General features: G+C 40.7%; 2 protein-coding genes across 4 annotated transcripts in view; one reads left to right on the plus strand and one right to left on the minus strand.

The window, feature by feature from the left end:
• Positions 1 to 1,075: 1,075 nt before the first annotated feature.
• dync1li1 (dynein, cytoplasmic 1, light intermediate chain 1) lies at positions 1,076 to 15,013 on the minus strand. 3 transcript variants are annotated; one of them, XM_027014945.2, is made up of 14 exons: positions 14,849 to 15,013; positions 14,555 to 14,628; positions 13,427 to 13,543; positions 12,575 to 12,805; positions 11,050 to 11,210; positions 10,590 to 10,683; positions 10,109 to 10,244; positions 9,789 to 9,900; positions 9,627 to 9,686; positions 9,045 to 9,089; positions 8,674 to 8,794; positions 7,673 to 7,804; positions 6,303 to 6,321; positions 2,878 to 2,965 (listed from the first exon to the last, which is right to left on the minus strand). In XM_027014945.2, the coding sequence occupies exons 1-13, from the start codon at positions 14,950 to 14,952 to the stop codon at positions 6,314 to 6,316; spliced, it is 1,395 nt and encodes a 464-aa protein (XP_026870746.2). In that variant the 5' UTR covers positions 14,953 to 15,013; the 3' UTR covers positions 2,878 to 2,965; positions 6,303 to 6,313. The 3 variants fall into 3 exon arrangements, with proteins under 3 accessions (XP_026870745.2, XP_026870744.2, XP_026870746.2); XM_027014944.2 differs by lacking the exon at positions 6,303 to 6,321 and having other exon boundaries at positions 1,076 to 2,965; positions 8,704 to 8,794; positions 14,849 to 15,011; XM_027014943.2 differs by lacking the exon at positions 6,303 to 6,321 and having other exon boundaries at positions 1,076 to 2,965; positions 14,849 to 15,011.
• A 523-nt stretch (positions 15,014 to 15,536) lies between these two features.
• cpne4b (copine IVb) overlaps positions 15,537 to 26,715 on the plus strand; it is a 29,478-nt gene continuing 18,299 nt past the window's right edge. Inside the window, exons 1-7 of the mRNA XM_027014942.2 lie at positions 15,537 to 15,791; positions 17,227 to 17,413; positions 19,802 to 19,981; positions 20,526 to 20,597; positions 20,692 to 20,766; positions 21,113 to 21,196; positions 21,298 to 21,387. Of these exons, the coding sequence (XP_026870743.1) occupies positions 17,243 to 17,413; positions 19,802 to 19,981; positions 20,526 to 20,597; positions 20,692 to 20,766; positions 21,113 to 21,196; positions 21,298 to 21,387 (672 nt within the window). The 5' untranslated portion in view covers positions 15,537 to 15,791; positions 17,227 to 17,242. The remainder of the gene's footprint in view (positions 15,792 to 17,226; positions 17,414 to 19,801; positions 19,982 to 20,525; positions 20,598 to 20,691; positions 20,767 to 21,112; positions 21,197 to 21,297; positions 21,388 to 26,715) is intronic.

Genomic DNA, 26,715 nt, shown 5'->3' on the forward strand with positions numbered 1-26,715 from the left:
CCCAGTCTCTGCAGTCTCTGTATAACTGACTGATCATAGCTGCAGTGGCACCTAAAAGCTTATAGTACCATAATAAAACAGAAGATATTAAGCACAGAATAGGGGCACATGAGGAACACATGATCTATATAGACATCAAGGCTGAATACGAATCATAGTGTATTGGGACTTCAGGTACAGAGGACCTTAACTGCCCTCTGCAGTGTAATCTTTTTAAGATTGCTTTTTCCTAGGTTTTTGTGTTTTACCTTTAGCGAATCCCATGAAAACCTTCCTCTAGTTAACACTGGAAAGACACACTGGTCACACACATTATATGCACTTCCCAGTTCATTGTTTCTCTTCTCTGCCTCTCCTGTTTCTCTCCATCTCCCATACATTCTCTCAGATCTTTACCTTCTTAACATTTGCTCTAGCACAGATGTGGTGTGGTATCTTGGTTTCATATCTGGTAGCTGTTTTTGCCTTGTTTTGATCAGCAATTAACTGAGATACATCTGCATTCTCTATGGACTCCCAATATGTTTAATGTGGCATTTGTGAAGTATACAAATGTTAAATAAAATTATCTACAGAACTTGGTGAAATGAACACGTTTCATCCTAGTTAGATGGTGTTAGGCTCTGTGTTTTGGGTTATACTCTGCTGAAATCATAACACATATTGTATTGCTTGAACTACAAGGATCAAACATTATTTGATTTACAGGTCCACTCAATACTTTATCATGTGAGTTGAGACTAGTGTCAAACCAGTCAACAAATACTTCAGAAGCCATTCTTCCAAAATTTCCAGTTAACACAATGTGTTAACTATTAGGTCAAACTGTGGCTATTATTTTCCCCTTGAAACTGCTGGGTAGTTTAGATTCTGCCCTGCATGTAACAGAGCTGCAGTGAGACACTGCAGGAATGTCAAGATAATTCTTATTTCACCACATAAAGGACAAGAGGCATCAATCATCCCCAATAAATACAACTTTAATAGAATGCTTACAGACCTGACCCAGAGAAACATTACTACATCGTGTGAAATTTCAGGACCTTGTTATTGTAGTTTTTAACCCCCCCCCCCCAACCCCCCACCCCGAATGCAGAAGTTTGACATGGATGTACATTGTCATAGGAGAGGATGACCTCTGACCTCATATTCCCTACAACTTCTACCTCCACATCCCCAGTCCTTGTCTCTTCTTAGTGACCATCCCTAACTGTCAGACTAGACCACACCACCTAGCCTCCTGCTCTACACACACACACACACACACACACACGTCTGCTCTAAATGCACACATATCCACACACACACATCCAACCCCCCCAAAACCTTGCATCCTCATGAACTATAATTTCACAACATACCAGCATCTTTCTAAACACACACATGCGCACACACACGCACCCACATGCCAGGGCTAGTGTACAGCCAGTGATACTGATCACATCTGCATGGTTGGTAGTACATCTGCAAATAAAAGGTTGAATGTAATAAAGAAAACATCAATCATGTCAAAACTCATGAAAAAACACAAAACAACAGATACATTTCCAATCCAATGTGGCTGGTGTTCCTAAAATCATCTGTATTGTAATTTACAGCCTTGGTTTACAACTGTGAGGAGCTCAGCACTTCAGTGCCAACAGTGGAAATGCACTACAGGAAATAAATGAGTCGTTTGACCTTCACTTAGCGTTTTCAGTGAATTTTAAGTGATGTCCTGGCTGGAGTTCTAACCCTCACCAGTAGTGCAAAATTAAGACGTTTTCTGTCGTCCAGAAATGGAACGTACACTCATTAGAGCTGGGTGAGACCTGGTCCCTCTCAGTGGATGATCTTGATAAAGCTGAAATGAAGGACTGGAGATATATTCTGGCCCAGGAATCCCCAGTCAGAAATTTAGATTAACAGCCAATACACATTCGTCTGTTGAAACACATGTGGATGCTATAATCGGTTTACGCCAGCAATGCAAACAGAGGAGTCAATCCTCTAAAACTGCCCAATCTCTTATATGTGCCAGTCAAACTTAATTTAATTTAATTTAATTGGTTCAGAGATTTTGAGTATTTGAGGCTTTAAAACAATCATCTTGACAAATGGATGTATTAGGATCATGTAAACAATATGCTGTTTCAGCCAACAGAAGAATAAAATCAGTGAGGTGGGGATCACATAGTCCAAAGTGCAGAAACAGATAGAAAGAAAATGGAAGCCCAGAAGGGTTTCTTGTATCTGTGCAGGGGTGTAGTGTTCTAAAACTATCTAATTAAAACACTGTAAATGGAGACCACTCCCAACTTTGATATCAGAGCATTCATGGTAGGCCATACCTCTCCAAAAGACAGCTTCACTTTGTGTCCAGATGAAAAGTTTTTCTATGACTTAAATAAAATGTGCATTTATAAGAAGTCTACGGAAAATGACATCGAGCAGCTCACTCCTGTTACTCAAAATGAGACATGACTGTACAAAGCCAAGCAAGAAAACCTATTTCATAAACATGCGAATCCTTGACTCTATATGCATCACATAATCCTACATGCCTCGTTTCTCAGCCTGCTAACATTCTTGTACACATTAGACCCACCAATAGATGGATTCCTTCACTCGTCATACACACACACACAGACATCAGCAGTATGGGTGTGTGCAGGTGTGAGTGTAAATGTGTGTATAGAAACAATCCACCCAACATGCAGCAACCTGGAGTCACTGGCTTTACTGGGAGTGTGTCGGCAGTGGAGGAGAGACAGACACAGAGAGGAGCAGTGGAGGAGGGGAAATGGATTCAGAGTGGGCAGAGAATACAGGGGCAGGGCGTGATGACAGTTAATGCTGCTGCTTGTTCAGGATTCATCGTTTTCAGCAGGGGGTGTGCTTGCATTGAGGGCAGAGGAATCCAGGTCTGATTTGCTGGAAATCCGGTCCAGTTCGGCCTGGACATCAGTCAAGCCCAGCTTGGAGCCTGAGAACACACAGCAGGAGCCCACTATAAGTGTACCAATGATGCAAACCCAGCATTCACCTTCACCCTGATATCTGACAGGTGCCTTAAGACCTCTTTATGTTCATGCAAATCCAAACTACTCTGAGAAGTACTGCAAACATAATGATTAGCTGATAAATGATGCAAACAGAGAACACTGAAGTGATAATGTCACCAAAATAAAATTTACATATTCCATATACCTTAATTATGGTTGAAACCAAAATTTATTTTTAATTCATACTTTAGCTGTATAGATTTTTGCAAAAGCACAAGACCAAGGTGAGACTAATGAGTTGGCCATGACCATGATGCAAACAGCAAAGATAAATAAAAATTCTGTTTAGAAAATATGATTTAATAGTAAACTCAAACAATGGCCATTTCTTAAAGATATGAAAAACTCTTACTTTTAGCAGCATTTTTAGCAACATATTAAAAACAATTCACCATTCACTAAATGTCAGCAGTTACATACATTACACAGCAATTACACTGTCAATCTTATTTGTAGAATGCATAGAAATGTAGAATAGAATTCTAGGGGTGGCTCATCGCTATTTTGCAATGTGTAAATAACAATTTTCCCTCACAATGATCTCAAGTTTGTATACAATTTACCAAAATGTAGCCTAATCTAGTAAGCCCTTTGCTAGATTTGCTAGATGGTGTTTTATTGGCTAGAAACATAAAAAGGTCTTCTACTGTCATATATGGTTACGAAATGTATTAGTAAAGGCAAAAACCACAAAAGAAGATAGCACCATTCAAGGAGTTAGAGCAGCAGTATCAGAAACGCTTTGGAAACTTTACCAAATCTACCCCATAGTACATAACCCTCCACCCTACTGTATCTACCCCATAATGTTAAACCATAATTATTTAAACTAAGGCAGAGTTAAAGGAACTGTGCTAAAAAGAACAAATCTATAATGAACAGGGAAGTAAAGCAAAATGATAAAGGTAAAAGTGAAATGATTATGGACAAAAGACATAATTAAATATTAAAAGTAATCACACAGACATCTTTGCAAAGAAATCAGCTGCTTGTAAAGGGAGCAACACAAGACATGCACACAATACAAGCTCTGAATACAGAAGTTACATTTAGCAGTGACCAATGAAAAAGCACACGTTCACAAAGCTCTGAACATGGGAAGCATGAGGTGTTGGCAGTTTGGTCGCCATCACAAGTTCACACGCAGTGTTCATAGTAATGCTCATAAGCAGAAGACTCCATACACAATCTGATACCATGCTGAAATCATACACTGTAAAAAGAAAGGGGGGGGGGGGGTTCTCATTTTCTCACGTTCACAGTATTTTGAGTTGATTTTCATAATTCTAGCCACAAGTCCCCTTCACTGCTTCAAGAGATCTGTTTGGTTCCCAAACTCTGGTCATTAGTTTCTTACGTATAATAGATTATCAGGAGAGCAGAACTGTGCTCTGCAGTGGGGTAGATTATCAGGAGTTGCTCCAGGTGGGGCCAGATTTGCCCTCAGGCTTGCAACATGCACTCTTATGCCAGCATGTGTCTAAAACACAACTGTCTTGTAGAATTCTACTGTCTTGTAGTACACTACTGTTCTGAAGAACTCCATTGTCTTGTAGAACATTATTGTCTTGAAGAACACTACTGTCTTGTAGAACTCCATTGTCATGTAGAACACCAATGTCATGTAGAACTTTACTTACAAATGCTCTACCTGCCTGCTGGTTTTATTCCACTGCTGACAAGATAATCAGATGACTCTATGGTTAAATATATAAGTCCATTAAATCCATTAAAATACTTCTGTGGTCCACTTTAGAATGATGTATGATGGCACACTGAAAGAACCATTTCGATGACATTTGCATTTCCACTGATCTTACTAATAAAATACTGTGAAAGGATGCAAAAAGTATTAATGCCAAAACAATAGAAACTCTCTTAACTGAATATGCAGGAGAAACTGACCATGCAGTTTTTATACTGCCAAACCTGAGAGCCAATATGTCACAATGCGAGCCAAGATGAGGGGAGATTTTGTAAGGTTAGGGCCAGGAAAGGTTTAGGGTCAGAAAGTTGTGTCAGGTTAGAGTTAGGAACAGGTTAGAGTTACAATCAGGGAGCATTTGTAGGGTTTAAGTCACGGGACTTTCCGGAGGACCCAGTGTCTTTGTACACTTGTATTTTTATTCTTGTGAGGGTCAAATGTCCACATAGACAAAATTATGTTCTTTTGCCAGCCTTCACTTAGTTTTCCCCTTAGAACTAAACAGAACCAAAGACAAATACAACAGTAAAGCTTAGCTTTATAATTTGTCTTTTTAGTGTTGACTGCACTTTTATTGTTAATGTTGTTGATCAGGAAAGATTAAAACAATACTTTGGGATCAGTTCAGGATCAGGTTAGGATAGGTTCTGTTTAGTAGGGGTACTAGAGAGTAATGAAGAGAAAAACGTGGCTCTCAAGTATAGTAATACAAGTGTGTGTGTTTTGTGTGTGTGAGGAGGTTCGTGCTGAGCAGTGTTTAGTGGTTAGTGCACGTGTGAGGATGCTGTTCAGGTGAAGGTCTGCATGCACATGAGCACGAACACACCTTAACGTGGCCAACATCCCCTCGCTAACACACATGATGAAAGACATTGTTAAACATGTTAACAATAGGAGTTAATGAAGAGAAAGTCAGTGGGTCAGTGAGTCTTACACAGACAAACAATTCACTAATTCACACATATATCACATACATAAGCCAATAAACAGATATACAGCCACAAATGTCAATCCTTCACCACAGGAAAAGCAGCAGTGGGCAGAGAGCATTGTGGGATACTGGATATTTACTGTTAGACCAATTCAATTAGACCACGGCCATTAGACCTTGCCCATTAAAAATCAAACTACAGTAAGAGGATTAAAAATGTGGTGGCAAAAATCCAACCAGAAAATGGGGAAAATGCTCCTAAAACTGCACATTGCCATTACAACACCTTTTATGTTTATATTATTATGTGACAACTAGTCCATATACATGCATCATCTCCATGTAATGCAAATTATTCAGAATGCAAGCTTGATACATTGTGTATTTTGACTAAATTGAAGTCTTTTTTTGTCCACATCACTATTCAAAATCACAATTATGAGCAGGACAAAAAAAAATATGTATTAAATAATAAAACTTGAAATATTCTGTAAAAAGAACTTTGGAATTATGTGGACATGGTGGCATGTGTTTGGATAAGTGAGTAGGATGGCAGTTTTGGGCACACTGGAACATGCAGTAGGGAGTTTGCCTTTTGGATTTTTGTTGTTTATTATTTTACCATTGTGGATATCAGAGATCTGGTATGGAACGATTGATACAGAGGAGAGGAAGGGGAGAGGAGAGGAGAGAGGAGGAAGAGGAGTGGAGAGGAAAGGGGAAGGAAAGGAAGATGAGACAGAGTGCCAGAACAAAAATCGAGAGCAAAGGACAAACTTCAGTGACACAGGGCATGATCAAAACAAAGTGAAAGAAAACAGTACATAATGGACTTCAGGAAAGGGGCACCCCACCATTTCTTGCATATTTGAATGCTTATATCCAGATGGGGCACAACCATTTCATAACAAATGCTCAAAAACTATGCTATCATTTATAAGCTTCTTAAGTGAGGGTTCTGTTGATTGTTTTAAATATAGTAAAAATGAAATGCGGCTATGTCCAGCTCTAGTATCTCAAATGGTATTGCAGATAGAGCAGGGTGCTGGTAACAAGGTCATGGGTTAAATTCCCAGGGAGCACATGTACTGTCATACTGATAAATATGTAAATCCATCTGGATAAAAGTGTCTGCCAAATGCTATAAATGTAAATATGCTGAATTAGACAGAACATGGTGGAGTGTCTAATTTCCAGTTTTATTACAGTTGCAGTTTGGATGAATTTAATCAGGATTCTCCAGGCAGACTGTAGCCAGATAAAGCAAACCATCCACTTGACTAGTGTCCTCCTACCTGAGAGAGACACCAACCTGTCTCTCCCAAACTCTACTTCTCCTATTCCTGTTTCCACTGCTCCTATTCCTGTTTGAGTGACTGGAGATTGTTGGATAAATTCTTCCAAACTGATTATCAAATTAGCAATTCCTTATCAAAAGATTTGAGTGAAAGTCTCCTTTAATAAATAGTCTCAGTTCAAAACCAATCTGATCAATTCATCAAGATCAATGGCATCTACTCCATCATTTTTAAATTTTAGATATAAAAATGAGTGATATTTGAGCAACAATTTTAAAATGCATCTAATTAATGTAAATATAATTAATTTAATTAGACAATTTATATTATACTACTGGAGTAATTAAAGGAATTCTCCAGTACTGAACCTCAGAAAACATGATTTCTTTCTGAGGGGTTTTGCATGTTTCAGAGGAGTTTGGCATGATTTACAATGGGTTACGTCACATGGCTTGGTTTTAAACTTAGGAATAGGGCCAAAGAAATTCCACAAGGCATAAATTTGGCATCATTTCTAACTGACAAAAAACATCCTAAAATCACTTTCATAAAAACAGGTTTTTGAGGTTTAGTGCTGAAGAATAATAATCAACCTCCATTTCTAACACTTCCATTTAAATATGGCAGAAAGCGGAAGAGGAAGATGCACAAGCATGTGGGTGTTTGATCTTGGATGTGATGCGGGGTCTCCCACCTGACTTGCGGACTGTGCCAGGAGTGGTGCTCCCTCCCCCTGTGGGCTGCCCCCCTGTGCCCGGTGAACCTGCTTTCTTAGTCAGGAGGCTGTTGAAGAAGTTAGCCAGCACACCCTCACTGGTCTGACCACCTGCCACCAGGGGGAGACAAACTCAATCAGAAAACACAATCAGACAATCAGACTCCCTCACTCCACAATCAGACAGGCTCCCTTGCATAGATTCACACCCAATTTTTCCAACCCAAATTCCAGCTGCATTTATTAATTGTCGAGTATAAAATATGAGGAAAAAGACACCACCCAGCTAAATTCAAGGTTTAGAAAAGGCATATAGAAAAATAAGAGTAGGAAATGGATCATCTCCATTTCAAAGGGGATTCCGAATCTTGTCTCTATCCCTCCCAATCCTCTTCCCACTAAAAAAAACAGTCTTTCCCTGTAGTCCAAATACTTGAACAAAGCATTTTTTATTCCAATATTGAATAAAACCCCTTTACAACACACTGAGCACATATCTCCTTGCAGTGGGACCCACCACCAGAGCAGGTCCGAGTGCAGTCCTGGTGCCAGCTCCCAAGGACTGGGTTGGGAGCCACTGCCTGAGAGGGCATGTAGCAGTGCACTGTAATATCCAAGCCAAATGTTTTATAGAGCTTCAGAGCAGAATGGGTGCAGCTCCAGAGATCGGGAAGTGGCTAGAGTGAGGAGTCAGGGGAGCAGGAGTTTTAGAGGCCCAGCCCAGGGAAAGGTATTGCGCCCACACATTCAGTGTACAACAGACAGAACCAAGAGAAAGAGAGAGAATGAGTAAGTGAGTGAGTGAGTGAGTGAGTGAGTGAGTGAGTGAGTGAGTGAGTGAGTGAGTAAAAAAAAACATTGCAAAAGAGAAAAACAGAGACAGAGTGAGATAAAGAAAGTGTGTGAGAGAGTGAGAGAGAGGGAGGTGTGCAGCATAGCAGGGGAAGCATGCGTCCTGAACACCCAGCTCTCATACACACCTTTCATGTTGGGATCAATCTTCTTGGTACCTGATTGCATGGGCATGACGTTGGCCACGTTGGCTGCCGCCGAGCGATTGGTCGTCCTCGGGGAGCCAGTGGGAGCTCTGTTCGAGGCATCCTAATGTGCAAACACACACACACACACACACACACACGCACGCACGCATGCACACATACGCACGCGTGCACACACACGGACACGTGCACACACACACACATGCGTGCACACACATAAAATAACACAATGTTCACAACAGGCCACCCCATTAAAAGGCTGAATGTTCAAATAATCCTAAGTAGTACTAAGAAAAACAACAAAATGAGCTGGGGGGTTTTGTTTTTTTTTCATTTTTAGAGGGAATACTTACTACTGGCCTTCCTGTTGTAACTGGAGGCTGTTTGGCTAATAGAGTCTAAAGCACAAATTAAATTCAAATCAGAAAAGGAAACACTCAAATGTAAGATTCTTCTAACAGTCCTATTGCTTCTTACAGGATTTACAGAACATGACTACAATAAATATGTGATTGTTTTTCTGTGCTGAGACCAAGAAAAATTTCCCTGCAGGACAATAAAGTATACATCATGTCATAACATATCACATCATATATCACGTCCCATCACGTCACATCACAATTTATGGTAACTATTTAGCTCCATCAATCCAGTACATTTCTTCCTTTTTGTGTCTCATTGCAGAGATGAAGAGTACTGCAGAGAGTGAATGTTTGAACTGAGGTGCGTGTGTTTTCAAAGAGGCTTTCTGTTTCAAACAGATTCCAAATGCTACTTTATGAAGTGGTTTGAGGTCAATCCAGTTATGTCTGCAGACTGCGGTAAAAATCACTACTTGTCAAAAGCTCACTTTCAGAATGACAACAAAACAGACCAAAAATCTAAATATGGTCAAACAACACCTTGCAATGGTATCATGCATTGGAAAACATTACCTGTAACTTCACGAGAAACACTTGGTCATCTTCTGCTTGTATTTCCTTCTCATGTACAAACTAGAAGACAATGTTACATACTCCTTAACAGTGGCCTCAAGAACATACGCAAAAGGCACTGTGTGCTGGGGTCATTCAGCAAAACAAGGGAAAATGTCTCACCTTTCTAACTGCTGGCTTCACAATTACATCTTCAAAGTTATCATCTGCTTTTACTGTCTGGAAGTTTTCATGTAGGATGGCAATCTTTTTTTCATTGTCCCATCCTGACGGACTGAAAATCAAACCCAACAGACAGCACTTAGCCTGACAGCACTAGCCCATCACCAAAAAAATGTGGGAATCGTCTTTACCAACATGTATAACTCCTGAACAGGATGTTGATTTTCCAACACAGTACAGAAAAACAATTAAAATTGTATTTATGTCAGTTATATTTATCCTACACAACCCCATGTTTGTTCTGATGATGAGGTTCTTACATAAAGACAGAGTCCTTCTCCACCACTTGGGCGGGGAAGTTGAACGGGAATCCATATAACCTGTGGATGAGGTATTTATATAACAAATCCAGGTTCTTATTCTCCTTCATGGAGGTGTAAAGCAGTGTTGCACCATCTGTGTGCTGATGGGTCAAGAGCCAAACAAACCAAGTCAAAGGAGGGGCTCGGGTACAGGGGACTGAATGGGTTATTGTGTAAGAGGAGCAGGGCTGAATTGGTTAGGGTGTAGGGGGGGGTGAAGGGGTTAGGGTGGGGAGGTAAATGGGTTGGAAGGTAAATTGGTTAGGGTGGGGGGTTATATGGTAAATGGGTTAGGCAGTGTTTGGGGAGGCTTGGTTAAGGCCAGGGACACAACAAACTGACACTGAAGAAGCAACATGGGACACACTGGGCCAATCTGTCCTTAAAGTTTAGGGGTTAGGGATTAGGATGTGTATGAACATGTGCATTTGAAGGATACACTGCAGGCAGAAGCGGCGGACATGTGACTGGATGAAGTCTAAGTGCTCATCTCTGTAATCATGCTCCTTTTCCAGTGCACTGATGGCATCACACTAGCACAGAGACAGAGAGAGGGAGGAGAGAGAAGAAAGGAGAGACAGAGAAGCAGGTAAGGGGAGAGACTATAAAGAGAGATACCTAATCTAATTAAAAGCATTATCACAATACTGTATCCATGGCTAGTTTTTATATGATCAATATACAATACAAAATACTGGGTCAACAACCAAAAACAAAATCTCATCACATGATTTGATGTTGAAATAAACTCCAGGCAACTTCTTTACAACTATTCTACAGGAATCCACCGAAAACTGAATCCGCTCCACTCTAAACATCACGAGTGAGAGCTTATGACAGCCTTGGTACGCTTGCTAGAGTGGCCCAAAGTGGATGCCTGTTACTGGGCTGCGGCCTACCTTAGTGCAGACCACCACCAGCGGAATACCCAAGTTGTGTGTGAGTGCGTTTTCCCCCAGAGGGAGTACGACACTCTCCTCCTCCGACTCGGGGTTTCTCCTCTGGGGCATGGCTTCCAGATCACTCCCTGGCTCCATGTATTCCTGGAACTGCTTCACCACTGCACACAAACACAAACACAGGTACACACACACACACACAGCCATGAAGTGTATTACAAGCAAAACTAACATATGGGTTGATGAACAGTATCAGCTGATATAGGCTTCAGCAGATATATACCACTACTGGCATTGTTAGGAAACATGGCACAAAACAAAAACTAAACATTTTTAGCACTTGTGCTGAATGTGGCTAAAAGAATCATTGCAATCTTTAGAAATACATCAAAATCTAAACTTATCAAAATGATCAGTGATCAGTTTCTCAAAATTGCATTTTGTCTACAGTTAGAAACCAAAATAAAAAATAAAAAAATCAAGAAACCTATCAAATAAATTCCACAAAGATTCCACAAATAAATGCTAACATTTTTGTTGTTTGTTTAAATTAAATAGAAGCTACTTTCTAAAAGAATACAAATAAACGATCAATTGGTATAATTACATACCAATGTACACATCAACAAAAGTTCAATTTATCAAAATAAATGACATTTTGATATAGACAGACAGACAGACAGACAGACAGACAGACAGACAGATAGATAGATAATCACTGAAAGTCTTTAGCCAATACAGACATCAATAACCAATGTCTTTTATGTCTACCTCAATGTCTTTTAAAACTATAGTTCTAACTGACAAATTTTCTAATAATGGATCATTAACAATTATTGTAAACAATTCAAAGGAGAACAAAAATAGCAACTCTGATGTGAAAACTTTTCTAGAAGTTGCTTGCACTTGACAATAGAAAACTGCCCACCTCTGATTATTAGCTAAATTATAAGAAAAACTGCAGAAATATACAAACAATCCTTAATCTGTGATATACATGAAACTGAGTGGTCGTTTCTCACAGATAGCATGCACTTTTACAGTACTCTGTTTAATGGTAATTACATGTTAACTAAATGTTTAAACGAGCACACTCCGAGCTATGAGCTGAACCATTTCTGATACTAATATTATCCTTGTGAGGTTATATTATTATAATCCCTTTGAATCTGATTTAATTATAAAGTTTCAATGTAGTGTTGCAGTGGTAAACTGTGAAATACCACAGTACTGACTGTTTGTGACCAGACTCAATGAAACTGAGCCACTTTAAATAATGTCATGTACAGCATAGTCTCCTGTGTCTCGCCCCTACGTTGACCCCTTGCACACCCATACAGTGTCCTGCGACCCATACCTACACTGCCCCCCCCCCATGTCCCCCGGCCCACCCCTACACCGTCCCATTGCTTGACCATACACTCTTCTGTTGCCTGCCCCTACAGGGTTCTGTTGTTCGCCCCCACAGTCAACATGTGATCCAACCATACAGTGTCTCCATATCCACAACCAGGCTGGCACTTACGTCTGTGCTCCATCTCTCTCATGGTCTCTGGAGGCACTCGCAACTTGTCCAGGTAGTCCCGCACCACGCTGGCCCACTTTTGCAAGGATTCAAGGGCCAGCCAGGGCCGTGACAGGTCCACCACAAACAGGGCGAGGGAGTCGGCCAAATTCTCCACCGACAAGGCAAACTTCTGCAGGCCTTTGTGATACAGGTCCCCGTCTAGCACCCATGCATTACACCGGGTGTGGTCTGAAAATAGTGGGGAAGAATCACAAATGAAGTTTGCTGAAAGGTCCTTGTCACATGAACAGCCAAATGCATAATGAAGATTTTCCTGTTTTTTTTAAAAACAACCAGATAAAAGTAAAGCACTAATATTTCAAAAGACATGGTACAAGTAACAAGAATGTAAAGGTAATAAAGTCAATAACAATGTTCACAGAACTGATCTCATATAAAAATGTGCATGGTTCAGATTAAATTATGCCTTGATGGATTATTTTATCCATAAGTAGCATGCAGTTTTACAGTACTCCATTTAATGGTTTTTACCGTGCTCATCCAGAGCTATGAGCTAAACCACTTCTGAAACTAATATTATCCTTATCTTTAGTGAGGTCATATTATTATAATCTCTTTGAATTTGCTTTTATAATAAAGTTTCAATGTAAAGAGTTGTTAGTGGTAAACTGTGAAATATCCTATACAACACTTTACAATCCTGATCCTATACAATCAGTCATCTGTGCTGTGGTTTCTTAGTGGATGATACATCACTCGCCCAGAGGCCTATAGGGGTGGGGCCTGTTGGGTGGAGCCTACCCAGGTGGAGCCATCATTTGTGAATGACCTAACACTCACTGCTCTTACCATCTACGTCCTCGTCGTGAACACTGAAGTAGAGGTATTCCAAGCCCCGCCCCTTCATGTACTCTTCTACACCCTGCAGTTTGGCCACCAGGGTGGTCTTACCACATCCCACCTCACCTGCAAGCACACACACACTGGTCATAGGCTTATGGGATGAGGTATCCTCACTAGTGAATTACATCTAATGTCTTTTACAAATGCTTGTCGTCCTTTGCATAATATACACACATTAAGTAATAATACATAATATATAATACACACAAGTCAGTTCAACCCTAAATTTATTTTTTATGAATTAGAAACAAAGAAATGTGTGGATGCAGATATACAAATATTTATGGTTATAACATATAAAATTAAAACATTTTATATTTAGAATAATCAATCATTATTATTGTTGTTGTTATTATTAATAATAATAATAATAATAATTACTTATTACATTATAAATAATTAGTCATAGTAATAACAACAACAATAATATTAACAACAATAAGAATAATAATGTAACACATTATGTATTAAATTATTTATTATTAAATTGTCAGATATTTGTAATAAAACAACACATAAAAAAACTAAGTAATGGCAGAGTTTACATTGTTCGGTGTGCCTTAAGTCCACTTGCCGAAAAGTGGTACGAGCAACCGGGCCGGTATCAACACAACCTAACGGCAATGTGTTTTTTTAAGAATTATCCGCTAGAGTATAAGGAGCTGACCGAACCCAGGAGATCTCTAACAAATACAAAACAGCTCCACAAACGAGTCAGCGAGCATTGGTTTTTTTTTCCGTTTTTGAGCGGACTGTTGTCAGTGGAGACAACGACCAACTGAGACAATGATGTGCATGTTAGCATAGTACCTAGCTAGCTTAGCTAGCCTGAAGTGACACTATTAGCTACAACCGTCACTGTAACACAGAGACAAGCGTATATCCGATCATTATTTCATTTAAACCGTTGACTGTTAGCTAGCCGGGTAGCTAAAAGCGAGAAGCATCATACATTCGCTAACGCTTCATATCTAGCTAGCTAGGTAGGGTCCCTAAAACAATGCCGGTGTGCAGGGGCAGGTGCCTTCGTCCCACCAGACATTAAACAGAATAATGCGGAGGAAGGATACCCACCCATAACCACGACGTTCTTCCCTGTGGGCAGTTTTGACCGAGAACGCGTTGATACTTCACTCAGTATCGATGACCTTAGCGCACAAAGCAAAACATGCGATAGCAATAAGATCAGTCATTAACAAAACACGCATTACTGTAACCATTCGGACGGGTAGGCTGTGTAGCCCACCTGTCTAGCCGGGCAATTTTGCTAGTTAACGGCTAACTAGCCGTTACACACGCTTCTGGGAATCCAAAACGGTTCACATACCAGGGGTAAATGTTTTCTAATAAAGGACCAGCTATTCTTACCATAAATTCTGTCCGTCATCCTCTTCGGTGTTTTGGCTTTCTGTTGTAGTGTTATTTACATTTAGAATAGCAGATAACAGTGTAGTTCTCCCCGCAGTCGCCATCTTCGCAGGCTTGTGACAACCCACAGAAAGCCCGGATGTTTCCCACAGGCCAGCAGAGCGCGATCTCCTGGGCGTGGACCCTGCACTCAAAGCCGAATCAAGCCCGTCCACAAGCCCGGGGCATCCGACTCAGCTCAAACATGGGTTATCCAGTTATGTTTGATACATTTGAATATACTCAACTATTGGTTGTTCATATGACAAGAAGTTAAGCCACCAGGTTTCTCAGGAGAAATCAACATCAAAAACTGCACTGCATGGAAGATATTTAATTGGATCGCATTCCAAATATAATTTAGGACACCCATTCACTGTGAAAGTTGCAAAAAAAGTTGAGAATGCCTATAAAATATGCTAGGCTACATATGTTTGATAAGGAACTAAACAAAGAATGAAATCGTAACAAAAACTACCACTTCACTGAAAACAACGCACATTACACTTGTATTACCACTTCTGATCCTCTTGTAATAGAATATTTTAACTATCCTTTACATGTGATTCGTCTTCAAATCCACCAGAGGGCAATATTGTACTGTCGTCGCAACCTTGACGACCCTTCTATTACAAGAGGATTAAAAAGTCAAGATAACTGCCGTGCGTATGCTTTTCGTACCTTTTATTGGGAGGAGAAACTGCTGCCGGGACTACCAAACATCGCTGATTCTCATGGAGCAGTTTCTGCCTCTTGTATCGTAGCCTGTATCGGTGACGGAGAGCGAGGAAGGGATGTTTTATGCTGGAACATGAATCTATTGCGGGAATCTGTCTCAACACGAGCTCAGCACTGAAGAACTTTCCTGTCATCGTTTGGGATTATTTCTATACATTTTTCGTAGGTACGTTTGAGTCCGTTTTTAGTACGACAACAAAAGGAAAGAATTACCAATTAAATAAATTGACTTCGGTGATATTTTAAAAAGGGATAGGCTATTTTCCGCTCAGTACGTGCGGTACTGATGAAGCATGTTGACGTGGATGATAAATGTGTAGAACACATCACTAAATCATATGTAGTACCTGTTTCCCGTGCATAGATTTGATAAGATATTGCAGGTGTGTTGTATGAAACAGCAGTATTGTGTCACTCTAGATTTGTATGTATCAAATAGTTACACAGTTAGCGCATACAAATAGGAAATAAAGAAGAAAAAAAAACATGACCGAACTCCTGGTACCTGCGCAACGTTTGGTCAGAAGTTGGATTTTTACGCTGCTGTTTTCTTAGCTTCCGGCTCAGATTCGCTTTATATGTCTATTTCGTTCATTAAGCGTACAGACTATAGGGGTGACATAAGTATTTCTTCACTTGTAATCGGATATTTTTGTAAACTAAACACATAAAGTAAGATATTGCAGATTTCAATCACATTTCACCTGTGAGATAAATCATTTTGAGCTATGCAGGAGCAAAATTCAAGGAGCTTTTTTAGCAACGACATCTAAACTAGGGTAGCATAACAATTCCGCTTTATCCCCTTCAAATGAAGTGTACTGACGTGTACTGAGGCAGTTTTTGCGCCAGATTGTCAGTTCATCGCAACGCAATTGACTCACCATGTCCTTGATTTTTAACAAGCCGGCTATGGGGCGTTCGTTTAAGAATCGTCCACGTTTCTGTTCTCGCGCATGACACCGATTAATCCGAGTAGGCGAATGCGCGACCGAGCGCCAGGTGCGTGTAATTACGCACAGGGCCGAGACACTCCTAATCCTACATTAGAACGGCTAGCCACTGCCTGGATGACAAACTGTAATGACCTTTAATTTAAAACTAATTTTAAAATCCTAACCTTCCCTTATATGTACTTGCGGCATGCATGAATAATTAATGCATGGTGCACATTCACTGTTCAACAGTATTCAGGTCAGGTCTTCGAAGGAAGGAGTTCCACGGGGACCGCTTTGCGCTCGTGCTGCCAGTGCGGTTCAGGCTGCGTGTACAGTAACACCGTATAGAGGAACAACCTACTTTAGTGCAACACAGACTTTTTCCGTCACAGAGGAGCCCTGATTAGCGATATCAGTAGATACAGTGACCTGGGCATTTTCAGTCTGAGCCGGACTTCCTTGCTTTAGTTCTGTGCATTTAAAGGATTCCGTTTCAATAAGAATATGTCACATGTACATTGTCTTTTTCGGGGTTCCGTTATTTGTCGTCTCTTTGTATATAGCCTATCACACATATCACAGTGGAAGGAACGAATGTGCGGTAACCCGCTGTGCCTTATTTTACCCGTGCACGCACATTCCTAATGCTCTCTCCCTCCGCAGTGTAAGTTCATCTGAGATGAGTAACATCTACGAGTCCGCGGCCACCACGCTGGGCCTCTTCAACAGCCCCTGCCTGACCAAAGTGGAGCTCCGTGTGGCCTGTAAAGGCATCTCAGACAGGGACGCATTGTCCAAGCCAGACCCCTGTGTAGTCCTTAAAATGCAATCCCACGGACAGTGGTTCGAGGTGGGTGTCAGTCGCACAGACACACACGTGCATGCACGCACGCACACACACACACACACACACACACACACACACACACACACACAAACACACACACACCCACACCCATCTCCATACACACTGCCATATCAGCTGCTATCCTGTTACTCACAGTGATAAAGCTAGAGTGGCATAGCGGAGGTATTTTGAAACCTGGTCCGGATGGATTTTTTTAGAGCTAAATAATATAAAGGTGGAGATCTATAGACTGACTACCAGTAACAAGAAGATGTGTGAAAAAAATAGAGGTCAATATCATGGTCAAGGTAAATAAAAACCTTGCTGAAGGAAAGTTATCTCTACAGCAGCCTGAACATGACAAAAAAACCGAGATTTACCAAAATCCTGACAGTATTCATTGATGGAGAATTTTGTTTTAGCTAAACTTTATTCGCATCTTGCTGGTCAGCCTACAAGAATGCATGTGATTTGTCAGAACACTCACAGAACAGTCAATTGGAACATCAATGACTGGTGAGGACCCACGTGTCCAAAACTAACCCTAATCCTCAACCTAACCCTAACCCTAACGAAACCCTAGTTCTAACCTTAGCATCATTCATAAGCATGCAGCAACATGAAATCAACCCTGAATGAAGAATTACCAATGAAACCCAGCTGCATACTGTTGGTCATAAGTCCATAGTCAGCTAGTTTTAAAGTTAAACATTCAAATAGAAAATAGAAAAATAGAAGAAAAAAAAAAAAAGGAAAATAAAGATCCAGACTTCAGAATTAGTAGAAGATAATAGCAGGTCCTGTCCTTTATTGCAGGTTAATGTTAAGAAGCATTATTGAGGCACCCTTCGGAGAATGTCTAACAATCACACAAAGAACCCACATTTTTATAAATTTGTCAGAAGTGATTATGTATTCACCCAACCTTCTTTTACATATTAGTGTTTGCAATCACCTCCATTATATCCAAACCATACATTAGTCAAACTGATATTCAATACCCACACCAGTTGGAATCATTACAGCTACATTCCAAGAGAAGACTTCTCCTGAAGAAGATTGTCTTTATATACGGTCCTAACCCTGGTGGGGAGGTAATATAAAAATTAAATTCACTTTATTTCAGAAAGCTTCATTGACATGACCATATATCTATATATATATATATATATGTGTGTGTGTGTGTGTGTGTGTGTGTGTGTGTGTGTGTGTGTGTGTGTGTGTGTGTGTGTGTGTGTGTGTATTTGTGCGTGTGTTTGTGCATGTGAGTGTGTGTGTGTGTGTGTGTGTGAGTGTGTGTGTTAAATGTTAACCTCTTTTCCCTGTAAAGACTCTTTGTATTAGTTCAATACACAAAATGTCACCAGTGTACCTTGGGTTTAAGCTATCTCATGTATACCATGCATCTGTATAAACAGTGAATGTGTTAATAGTAAGCAGAAAACCCTGAGGAATTTGAGGTTTTGATAAACGAATTGTAAAGTGGTCCATCACATCAGGAAAACTATAATGGTGAGTGGGCAAGCCTAGTTTGTGATTGAGTTTCCACTCTTTTCAAATAGAATCTCCAGAATGTGAAATTGAACTGGCTGTATCGTGCAGTTGTTTTGACTTTTTTCAGTCAAAAACAAATACTCATTTGATTCCACCATGGGAGAGGATGTCTTCCTGGTTTCCTAAAAATCTCACTAACCTACTGACCACTGCTGTGGTCTTCATGATCACTGCTGTGGTCTTCCTGATCACTCCTGTGGTCATCATGAGCACTAGTGTGGTCTTCCTGAGGACTGGTGTGGTTTTCCTGAGCACTGGTGTAGTCTTCCTGGGCACTGCTGTGGTCTTCATAAGCACTGGTGTGGTTTTCATGAGCAGTGGTGAGCAGCTGTTGCCAATTTAGTGTGTTTGAATTTATTGTATGAAGTATCCTGTAAACAGTCTACTGACTATCTGAAGGAAAGTACAAAAAAAACTTACTCTTAAGAGTTCATAAAGCAGACTGGATACTTGGACCTAGAGCCACTGTGTGTGGGGTTTTTTTCTGATCATCCAAAAATCCTTGAGGTCCATCTAGGCTAAAGAGGTGACCATAAAGATTAAGAATTAGAGTTAGTTATGATTAAGGGTTAGGGTTAGGTAGTTAGAGCTGATTTTTTCTTCCCTAGAATTTCTAGACTATGAGAAAATTATTAGGACCAGGATAAACCTTTTTGCCCTTCACATGCATGCCCCTCACCATATGCAGTGAAAGCCTGCTGTGGTTCGACTCTTTTAATTTATACTGACTTTTATCTCACAGTTTTATCCTTAGCAGTAACCTTTTGATGATTGGCTCCTTCCATGTCACTTATGCTGTCAACAGCTCTCTGATTGGCTGTCTCCTGGGCTCCACAGGTGGACCGCTCAGAGGTGATTCGCAGCAGCATCAGCCCGGTCTTCTCTAAGGTCTTCACTGTGGACTACTACTTCGAGGAGGTACAGCGTCTGCGCTTCGAGCTACACGATATCAGCAACAACCACAATGGTCTCAAGGAGGCCGACTTTCTGGGGGCCATGGAGTGTACGCTGGGACAGGCAAGTGAGAGAACGAGTGAGACCCAGGGAGAGCGCGAAAGAGAATGAGAGAGTGGGGGGGGAGACAGAGAGAGATGAAGGGTGGGAGAGAGAGGGAGGAAGGTGCTTATGAGGTAGTAGGAATGGAAGAATGTGAGAGTGTAGCTGAAAGAGAAGGATAAAAGCATGCTAAGGTAGGACTATGTACAAGAGGAATGGTGAGAGCAAGAGAGTAGGGGTGAGTGCATGATGGGTGGAGTGAGTGCTTGATGAGTTGGAGTATGTGCTTGAGAGAGCACAGGAAATGGTACACAATGAGTGGAGAGAGCAAAAACGTGTGTGTTACCTAGGTGTTTAATTCATGTACAACTTATTTATCTGTTATGATTTTAACTATGGTTTTTATTATTGGCTTGCTCAAAGTCTTAGGTATTTAACATTAGTTTCTGAATGGTGACAGGCTCTCCAAGTATCTTAGATCATTCTGGATTCAGAATGTACTCAGTACATTCTGATGGCTTTGATGTTGGCTGTTTATTTAGGTTATTTTCCTTTCTATGCACAGATTGTGTCTCAGAGAAAACTCTCCAAAGCTTTACTGAAGCACGGAAACACGGCAGGCAAGTCTTCCATAACGGTAAGAAGCAAGTAAATATAGCAACATATGCACACATGCATAGGGTGCATGAAGACTGATTTCCCAATCTGTTCCACTCTTGTTGACATCACAGGTCACAGCAGAAGAACTGTCAGGGAATGATGACTATGTGGAGCTTGCTTTTAGCGCCAAGAAGCTGGATGACAAGGTATGGCCACTGGAGCACGTCACAATACATGCACTATGTATAAATAAAGGAAGTAGCCAGCTGAACCAGCTGAAAATATGAAATGAACCCTTTGTTTCTGATTTAATGCGGTTCATACCCAATTGATGGTGTCTGCTTAAAACTAGGCCGTTTGAGCTAGAACCTCCCCCACAACCACCTTCTCTACCACCTGATTTCATCATCATCACCATCACTACCACCACCACCTCTTCCACCATCACAATGACCTTCTGTTCTCTCTTTTTCTGTTGAGGTCTCCTCTGGGTTTGAGAATGGTAGTTTTTTATGGTTTAAGTTTCCCATTTTAAAAGTTTCTCTTTTCCAGGATTTTTTTAGCAAATCAGACCCATTTCTTGAAATCTTCCGGGTTAACGACGATGGCACTTTATCTCTGGTCCACAGAACTGAGGTGTGTTTTACAAACAGAAGCCACACCCACACAGACAATATCTGCCTATGATGGTATGTTTCAGTCTTGCAATAAATCTTACTCTTTCATGTACTTTGCAGACCATCATGAACAATCTAAACCCTGTATGGAAATCATTTAAAGTTTCCCTAAACACTCTCTGTAGTGGTGATCAGGAGCGAGAGCTAAAGGTAAGACTACATTACATTTCTGCTTTGGGACAGAAGAATGGCATGATGCAACATGTCGGAGTGACATTGGAAGAGACAGTGGAAGGGTCATTGGGAGTGACGGGGTAGTGGAAGGGGCAGTGAAAGGGAGGTTTGCTGCTTGGTTACATTTTGTTGGGGAGTCAGCTTGCATTGCTGCTTATTTGCATTGTTTTATTTGTTGTTTAATAGTTGCTTTTAAATCAGCACAATTTGTAGGGACATATATACCATTTTTCTCTGTTTAAAGGTTTTAACATGTGCTGTTTGGCCTTGGAGTTAGGGCATGCATTCTAAAAAGAGTTGATACTGGAATCATCACAGTCAGTAGTGTTGTGTGTTTGGAAGTGAGAAACCTTCTAAATCAATTGTTATTATTAGTTACATTTGTATAGCACCTTTTTCAGACTCAAAGACAATTTACAGACAGATATCAGCTTTTACAAACACACATTGAGAAGCAGCAGCCAATTTGCACACAGCATTCTCTCTATCAGAAACCATAGCCCCCTGGGGGACTGCACCAGGTGCAGGGAAAGGGGAGGAGGTTAAGACCAGGACAGAGCATCAACCAGCACTGGACACACTGATCACATTCATACAGGACAATTTTAGAATAATCAACCTAACCTCTATAATATTGGACCATGGGAGGATACCAGAGACCCCAGAAGAAACCCACACAGACAGAACATGGAAACTCCACCCAGATAGGGACTTGAACCCAAGACTCTAGAGCTGAGAACCACCAAGCCCCCAAATTGTAGGAAAGAATACTAGTCCTAGCATGCTGCATGATAATGCAGTAGCTAGTCTGGTACCCTGAGTGGTGATGGTGTCCTGAAACAGAAATAGGGATTTAGTAGTAGGATAAAATAGAAATTTCTTATTTCTGGTTCTCCAGTGGAGAGATTCACCCATTATTCTGCTGTTGATTTTATCTTTTGTTACTCTTTATTTTACACATTATTATTGTATAACTGATACACAATTTTCCATCTCAGACAAGGACAAAAAGCACTATGGTCATATTATACCACTCAAATATTGATTCAATCAGTAATATCAGAATTAGATAAAGAGTCAAAATTTCACCCTTCAGTCTTTCCATCTTTGACCACAGGGTCACGGCACAGCATAATTATTCTGACAGATTCCCGTGAAGCTGGCCTGTTCTTGTTCCACCACAAACCATGAGCCGACATCTCTTGCCACATACTAATTACTCACCGTCACTGTCACGGTGGCTAGCTGACAGTCAACTGAAACAAAATGGCACACAATAATACTAGAGGAGCTGATGTTACAGCACCATGCTGTAACAGAGGAGAAACTGATGTTACAACACCATGCTGTAACAGAGGAGAAACTGATATTACAACACCATGCTGTAACAGAGGAGAAACCGATGTTACAACACCATGCTGTAACAGAGGAGAAACCGATGTTACAACACCATGCTGTAACAGAGGAGAAACCGATATTACAACACCATGCTGTAACAGAGGAGAAACCGATGTTACAACACCATGCTGTAACAGAGGAGAAACTGATGTTACAGCACCATGCTGTAACAGAGGAGAAACTGATATTACAACACCATGCTGTAACAGAGGAGAAACTGATGTTACAACACCATGCTGTAACTGAAGAGAAACTGATGTTACAACACCATGCTGTAACAGAGGAGAAACTGATATTACAACACCATGCTGTAACAGAGGAGAAACTGATATTACAACACCATGCTGTAACAGAGGAGAAACCGATGTTACAACACCATGCTGTAACAGAGGAGAAACCGATGTTACAACACCATGCTGTACAGAGGAGAAACCGATATTACAACACCATGCTGTAACAGAGGAGAAACCGATGTTACAACACCATGCTGTAACAGAGGAGAAACTGATGTTACAGCACCATGCTGTAACAGAGGAGAAACTGATATTACAACACCATGCTGTAACAGAGGAGAAACTGATGTTACAACACCATGCTGTAACTGAAGAGAAACTGATGTTACAACACCATGCTGTAACAGAGGAGAAACTGATTTTACAACACCATGCTGTAACAGAGGAGAAACTGATGTTACAACACCATGCTGTAACTGAAGAGAAACTGATGTTACAACACCATGCTGTAACAGAGGAGAAACTGATATTACAACACCATGCTGTAACAGAGGAGAAACTGATATTACAACACCATGCTGTAACAGAAGATAAACTGATATTACAACACCATGCTGTAACAGAGGAGAAACTGATATTACAACACCATGCTGTAACAGAGGAGAAACTGATATTACAACACCATAGCCTCTTCCTTCAATTCTGATCCAGGCCTGTAGTAGAAACTCCTCTGTTTTCTTCTTCTTTTATTAGTTGTTGGTGTTTGGTAGGGACAGGCTGAATGCCAGCCACAAGGAAGAAGAGAAAGGAAGGAGAAGCCTTTATGTGTTTGGTAGAACATAAGCAAAGTTTCAAGTAAAGGTAAAGCAGGAACAATTCTAGGTATAGTGAGATTTTTAGAATTATCCTAGACTGATTTTTGTGTGGCAGATGGAATCATGGAAGGGATTAGAATGCTATAACGTGTTTGCAGTATCACAGTAAGTTATTACATGTGTTATTACACCATAGTTACTTAGTACTAAGATTATGGGATGAGAGCTTGTGTGTCTGGTTGTCTGTGTGTGTGTCTGGTTGTGTGTAATTTTGTGCTCAGTAACAAGACATATGAAATATCACTAATTCACTAATTTCACTATCTGTCTAGCTTTCTCTTTTTTGAGTGTCACACACATGCACACACACACAGACACACACACACAGAGTGAGAGAGATATACATCCACTCGCTCTCTCTCTCTCTCTCTCTCTCTCTCTCTCTCTCTCTCTCTCTCTCTCACACACACACACACACACACACACACACACGCTGCTCATGTGTTTTCTCAGTGGTACAGCTGTTAATGTCTCATTGGTATAGCCATGCAGATGCAGTATTGGTGAGAAACTGATGTGCTAAATCACTGTGCAGATATTCTCACTCCTGTAACACAAGGCTTTCTCCATTGCCTCATCTCCTCCCTTTTTATTCAAGCAATGTTATGTATAACCCCTTAAAACACAATTGAACCTGTGACGCTTATTAATGCTGCTGTCCGCATGTGTTGATGGTCTTCAGAGAGATGTCTTTCCTAGTAAAAAGGTTCCAGAGGTTTCTGAGGGGGGTAGAAGGTTATTAATTTTTGTAGTTCTGCAGGTTGAGGTCGCCAAGCCTCCTGACAGGCCCTGTGCTCTAATAGTCTCCTGCCTTGCCATATTGGTCTTTTTTTTACATCCTCATAAATCTTTAATTTCAGACTGTGAATAATGAGGTTGTGGATGACTGTTCAGAGTTTAAGTCAGTGTTTCGCCCTGACTCTCAGACTGTGTGTGGAGGGTAGTGGGTCAGGCATCACAGAACCTAAATCAGCACACACTGTTGCCTACTTCGCATCTGGTTATAAGACTGACACTGATTACTTAGTTCATCATCACACTGGTGTTAAAGATGAGATTCATACATGTGGATTTCTGCCATGACAAGTTGATTTGGACTTTGATTTAGCTTAATTGGACAAATTTGACTTGAACTTACTTTAAGGATCTCATTTCACATTCAGATTGCATTCACAGAGCCTGAAGCTCAGCCCACTCTTGTCATTTATTTTTAAGACCAGGCTTAAGACAGGCCTGGATCAGCATTCGTGACCATGTCTCCCTCTCTTTACAGAACTGGGGTTGAACCCAGGGCCTGAAATTCCTTTGTGAGCCTTGCATCCTTTCAAGGTTTCTTCTGAGAAAGTTTCTATTTAACAGTTTTGCACTCCCGTTCATTATGGACACAGACAAAAGCTATCTGCAAAGCAGCATTGTAACTGAATATCACTGAATTGGGCACCAAAGTGTAATAAGAATTGCTAGATGTTCATTAGAGTCACTTCTGTATCCTCTGCAGAACAGCCCCAGTGCTGCTCTACTACCCACAGGTGGGTTATACAGTAGTAAGCTTTCGCAGTCCCTTACAGAATTAAACCTTCCAAGTCCCCTACATTACAAAATGTTCCTTGTTCCCTACAGTACTAAACAATCCTAATCCCCTATAGTACTAAACCACCCTAGTCGCCTACATTAATAAAGCTTCCTAGTCCCCTACATTAATAAACCTTCCTAGTTCCCTACATTACAAAACCTTCATAATCCCCTACAATACTAAACCTTCCTAGTCCCCTACATTAATAAACCTTCCTAGTCCCCTACAATACTTAACCTTCATAGTCCCCTACAATACTAAACCTTCCTAGTCCCCTACATTAATAAACCTTCCTAGTCCCCTACATTACAAAACCTTCATAGTCCCCTACAATACTAAACCTTCCTAGTCCCCTACATTAATAAACCTTCATAGTCCCCTACAATACTAAACCTTCCTAGTCCCCTACAGTACTAAACAGTCCTAGTGTCCCACAGTATCCTAGTCCCCTATAGTACTCACATCATTTAAGTCCTCTCTGACAGTCAACATATTTCCATATAAATGCAAAATTAATGACCAGTTGTCTGTGTGTGTTAACCCAGATAGTTGTTTAGGTGTGATTACATAGTGAAGCGCTGAGCTGGACAGGCCTGCAGCTGCCCCTTTGCTTCCTTTATTTTAATGCTATCAGTCACATTAACAGCATCCATTTTAATAGACAGACAATGCAAACTGGCATTTCTTTCATGACTGTCTAGTGCCTGGAGACAGAGGTTACGTGTGAATCTGTGTAGAGTGTGTGTGAGGTTGGATGTGAGGTTGTGCGTGTGAGCCTGTGCAGTGTGACTAGTGAATAGCTGAAGGATGAGCCCACTGTATGAGTCAGCAGTGACTTGTCTGAATGGCCCTAACTGTCTAACTGTCTTTAGGCGCAAGCATTCATGATCAGATGCAACCGTTAGGCGGAAATGCAAAACGGTTATTTTAATGGATGTGGTCATGAATAAAGATGAGCGTGTTCATTTAAAATTCATGATCTGTGTACACAGGGTGTGTGGAAAGCTGTGGGGGCATTCCTGCGATGACACTGAGTTCAGTCTGAGATGTAACATTACCCCTTTGATCCAGGCATGTGCTGTATTTATATTCTAATTAAAACATTACTAAGAACATCAGATTTGATTTACCCAACAAAATGGTTATCAGCTAGTAAGTTGCAAATGTGGCATACTCCTTGATAGTAAAAGCACTGCCTCTTTTAATTCAGAAAAGAAAGGTTGGC

The sequence above is a fragment of the Electrophorus electricus genome, chromosome 8, assembly GCF_013358815.1.
Source record: "Electrophorus electricus isolate fEleEle1 chromosome 8, fEleEle1.pri, whole genome shotgun sequence".
Taxonomy (NCBI): domain Eukaryota; kingdom Metazoa; phylum Chordata; class Actinopteri; order Gymnotiformes; family Gymnotidae; genus Electrophorus; species Electrophorus electricus.

Coding starts and splice junctions, on each gene's coding strand:
- dync1li1 (XM_027014943.2), bottom strand. CDS start 14,952: ATGGCGACTGCGGGGAGAACTACACTGTTATCTGCTATTCTAAATGTA. Junction 14,629..14,848: donor GATGACGGACAGAATTTATG/GTAAGAATAGCT, acceptor TTGTGCGCTAAG/GTCATCGATACTGAGTGAAG. Junction 13,544..14,554: donor GAAGAACGTCGTGGTTATGG/GTGGGTATCCTT, acceptor GTGTGCTTGCAG/GTGAGGTGGGATGTGGTAAG.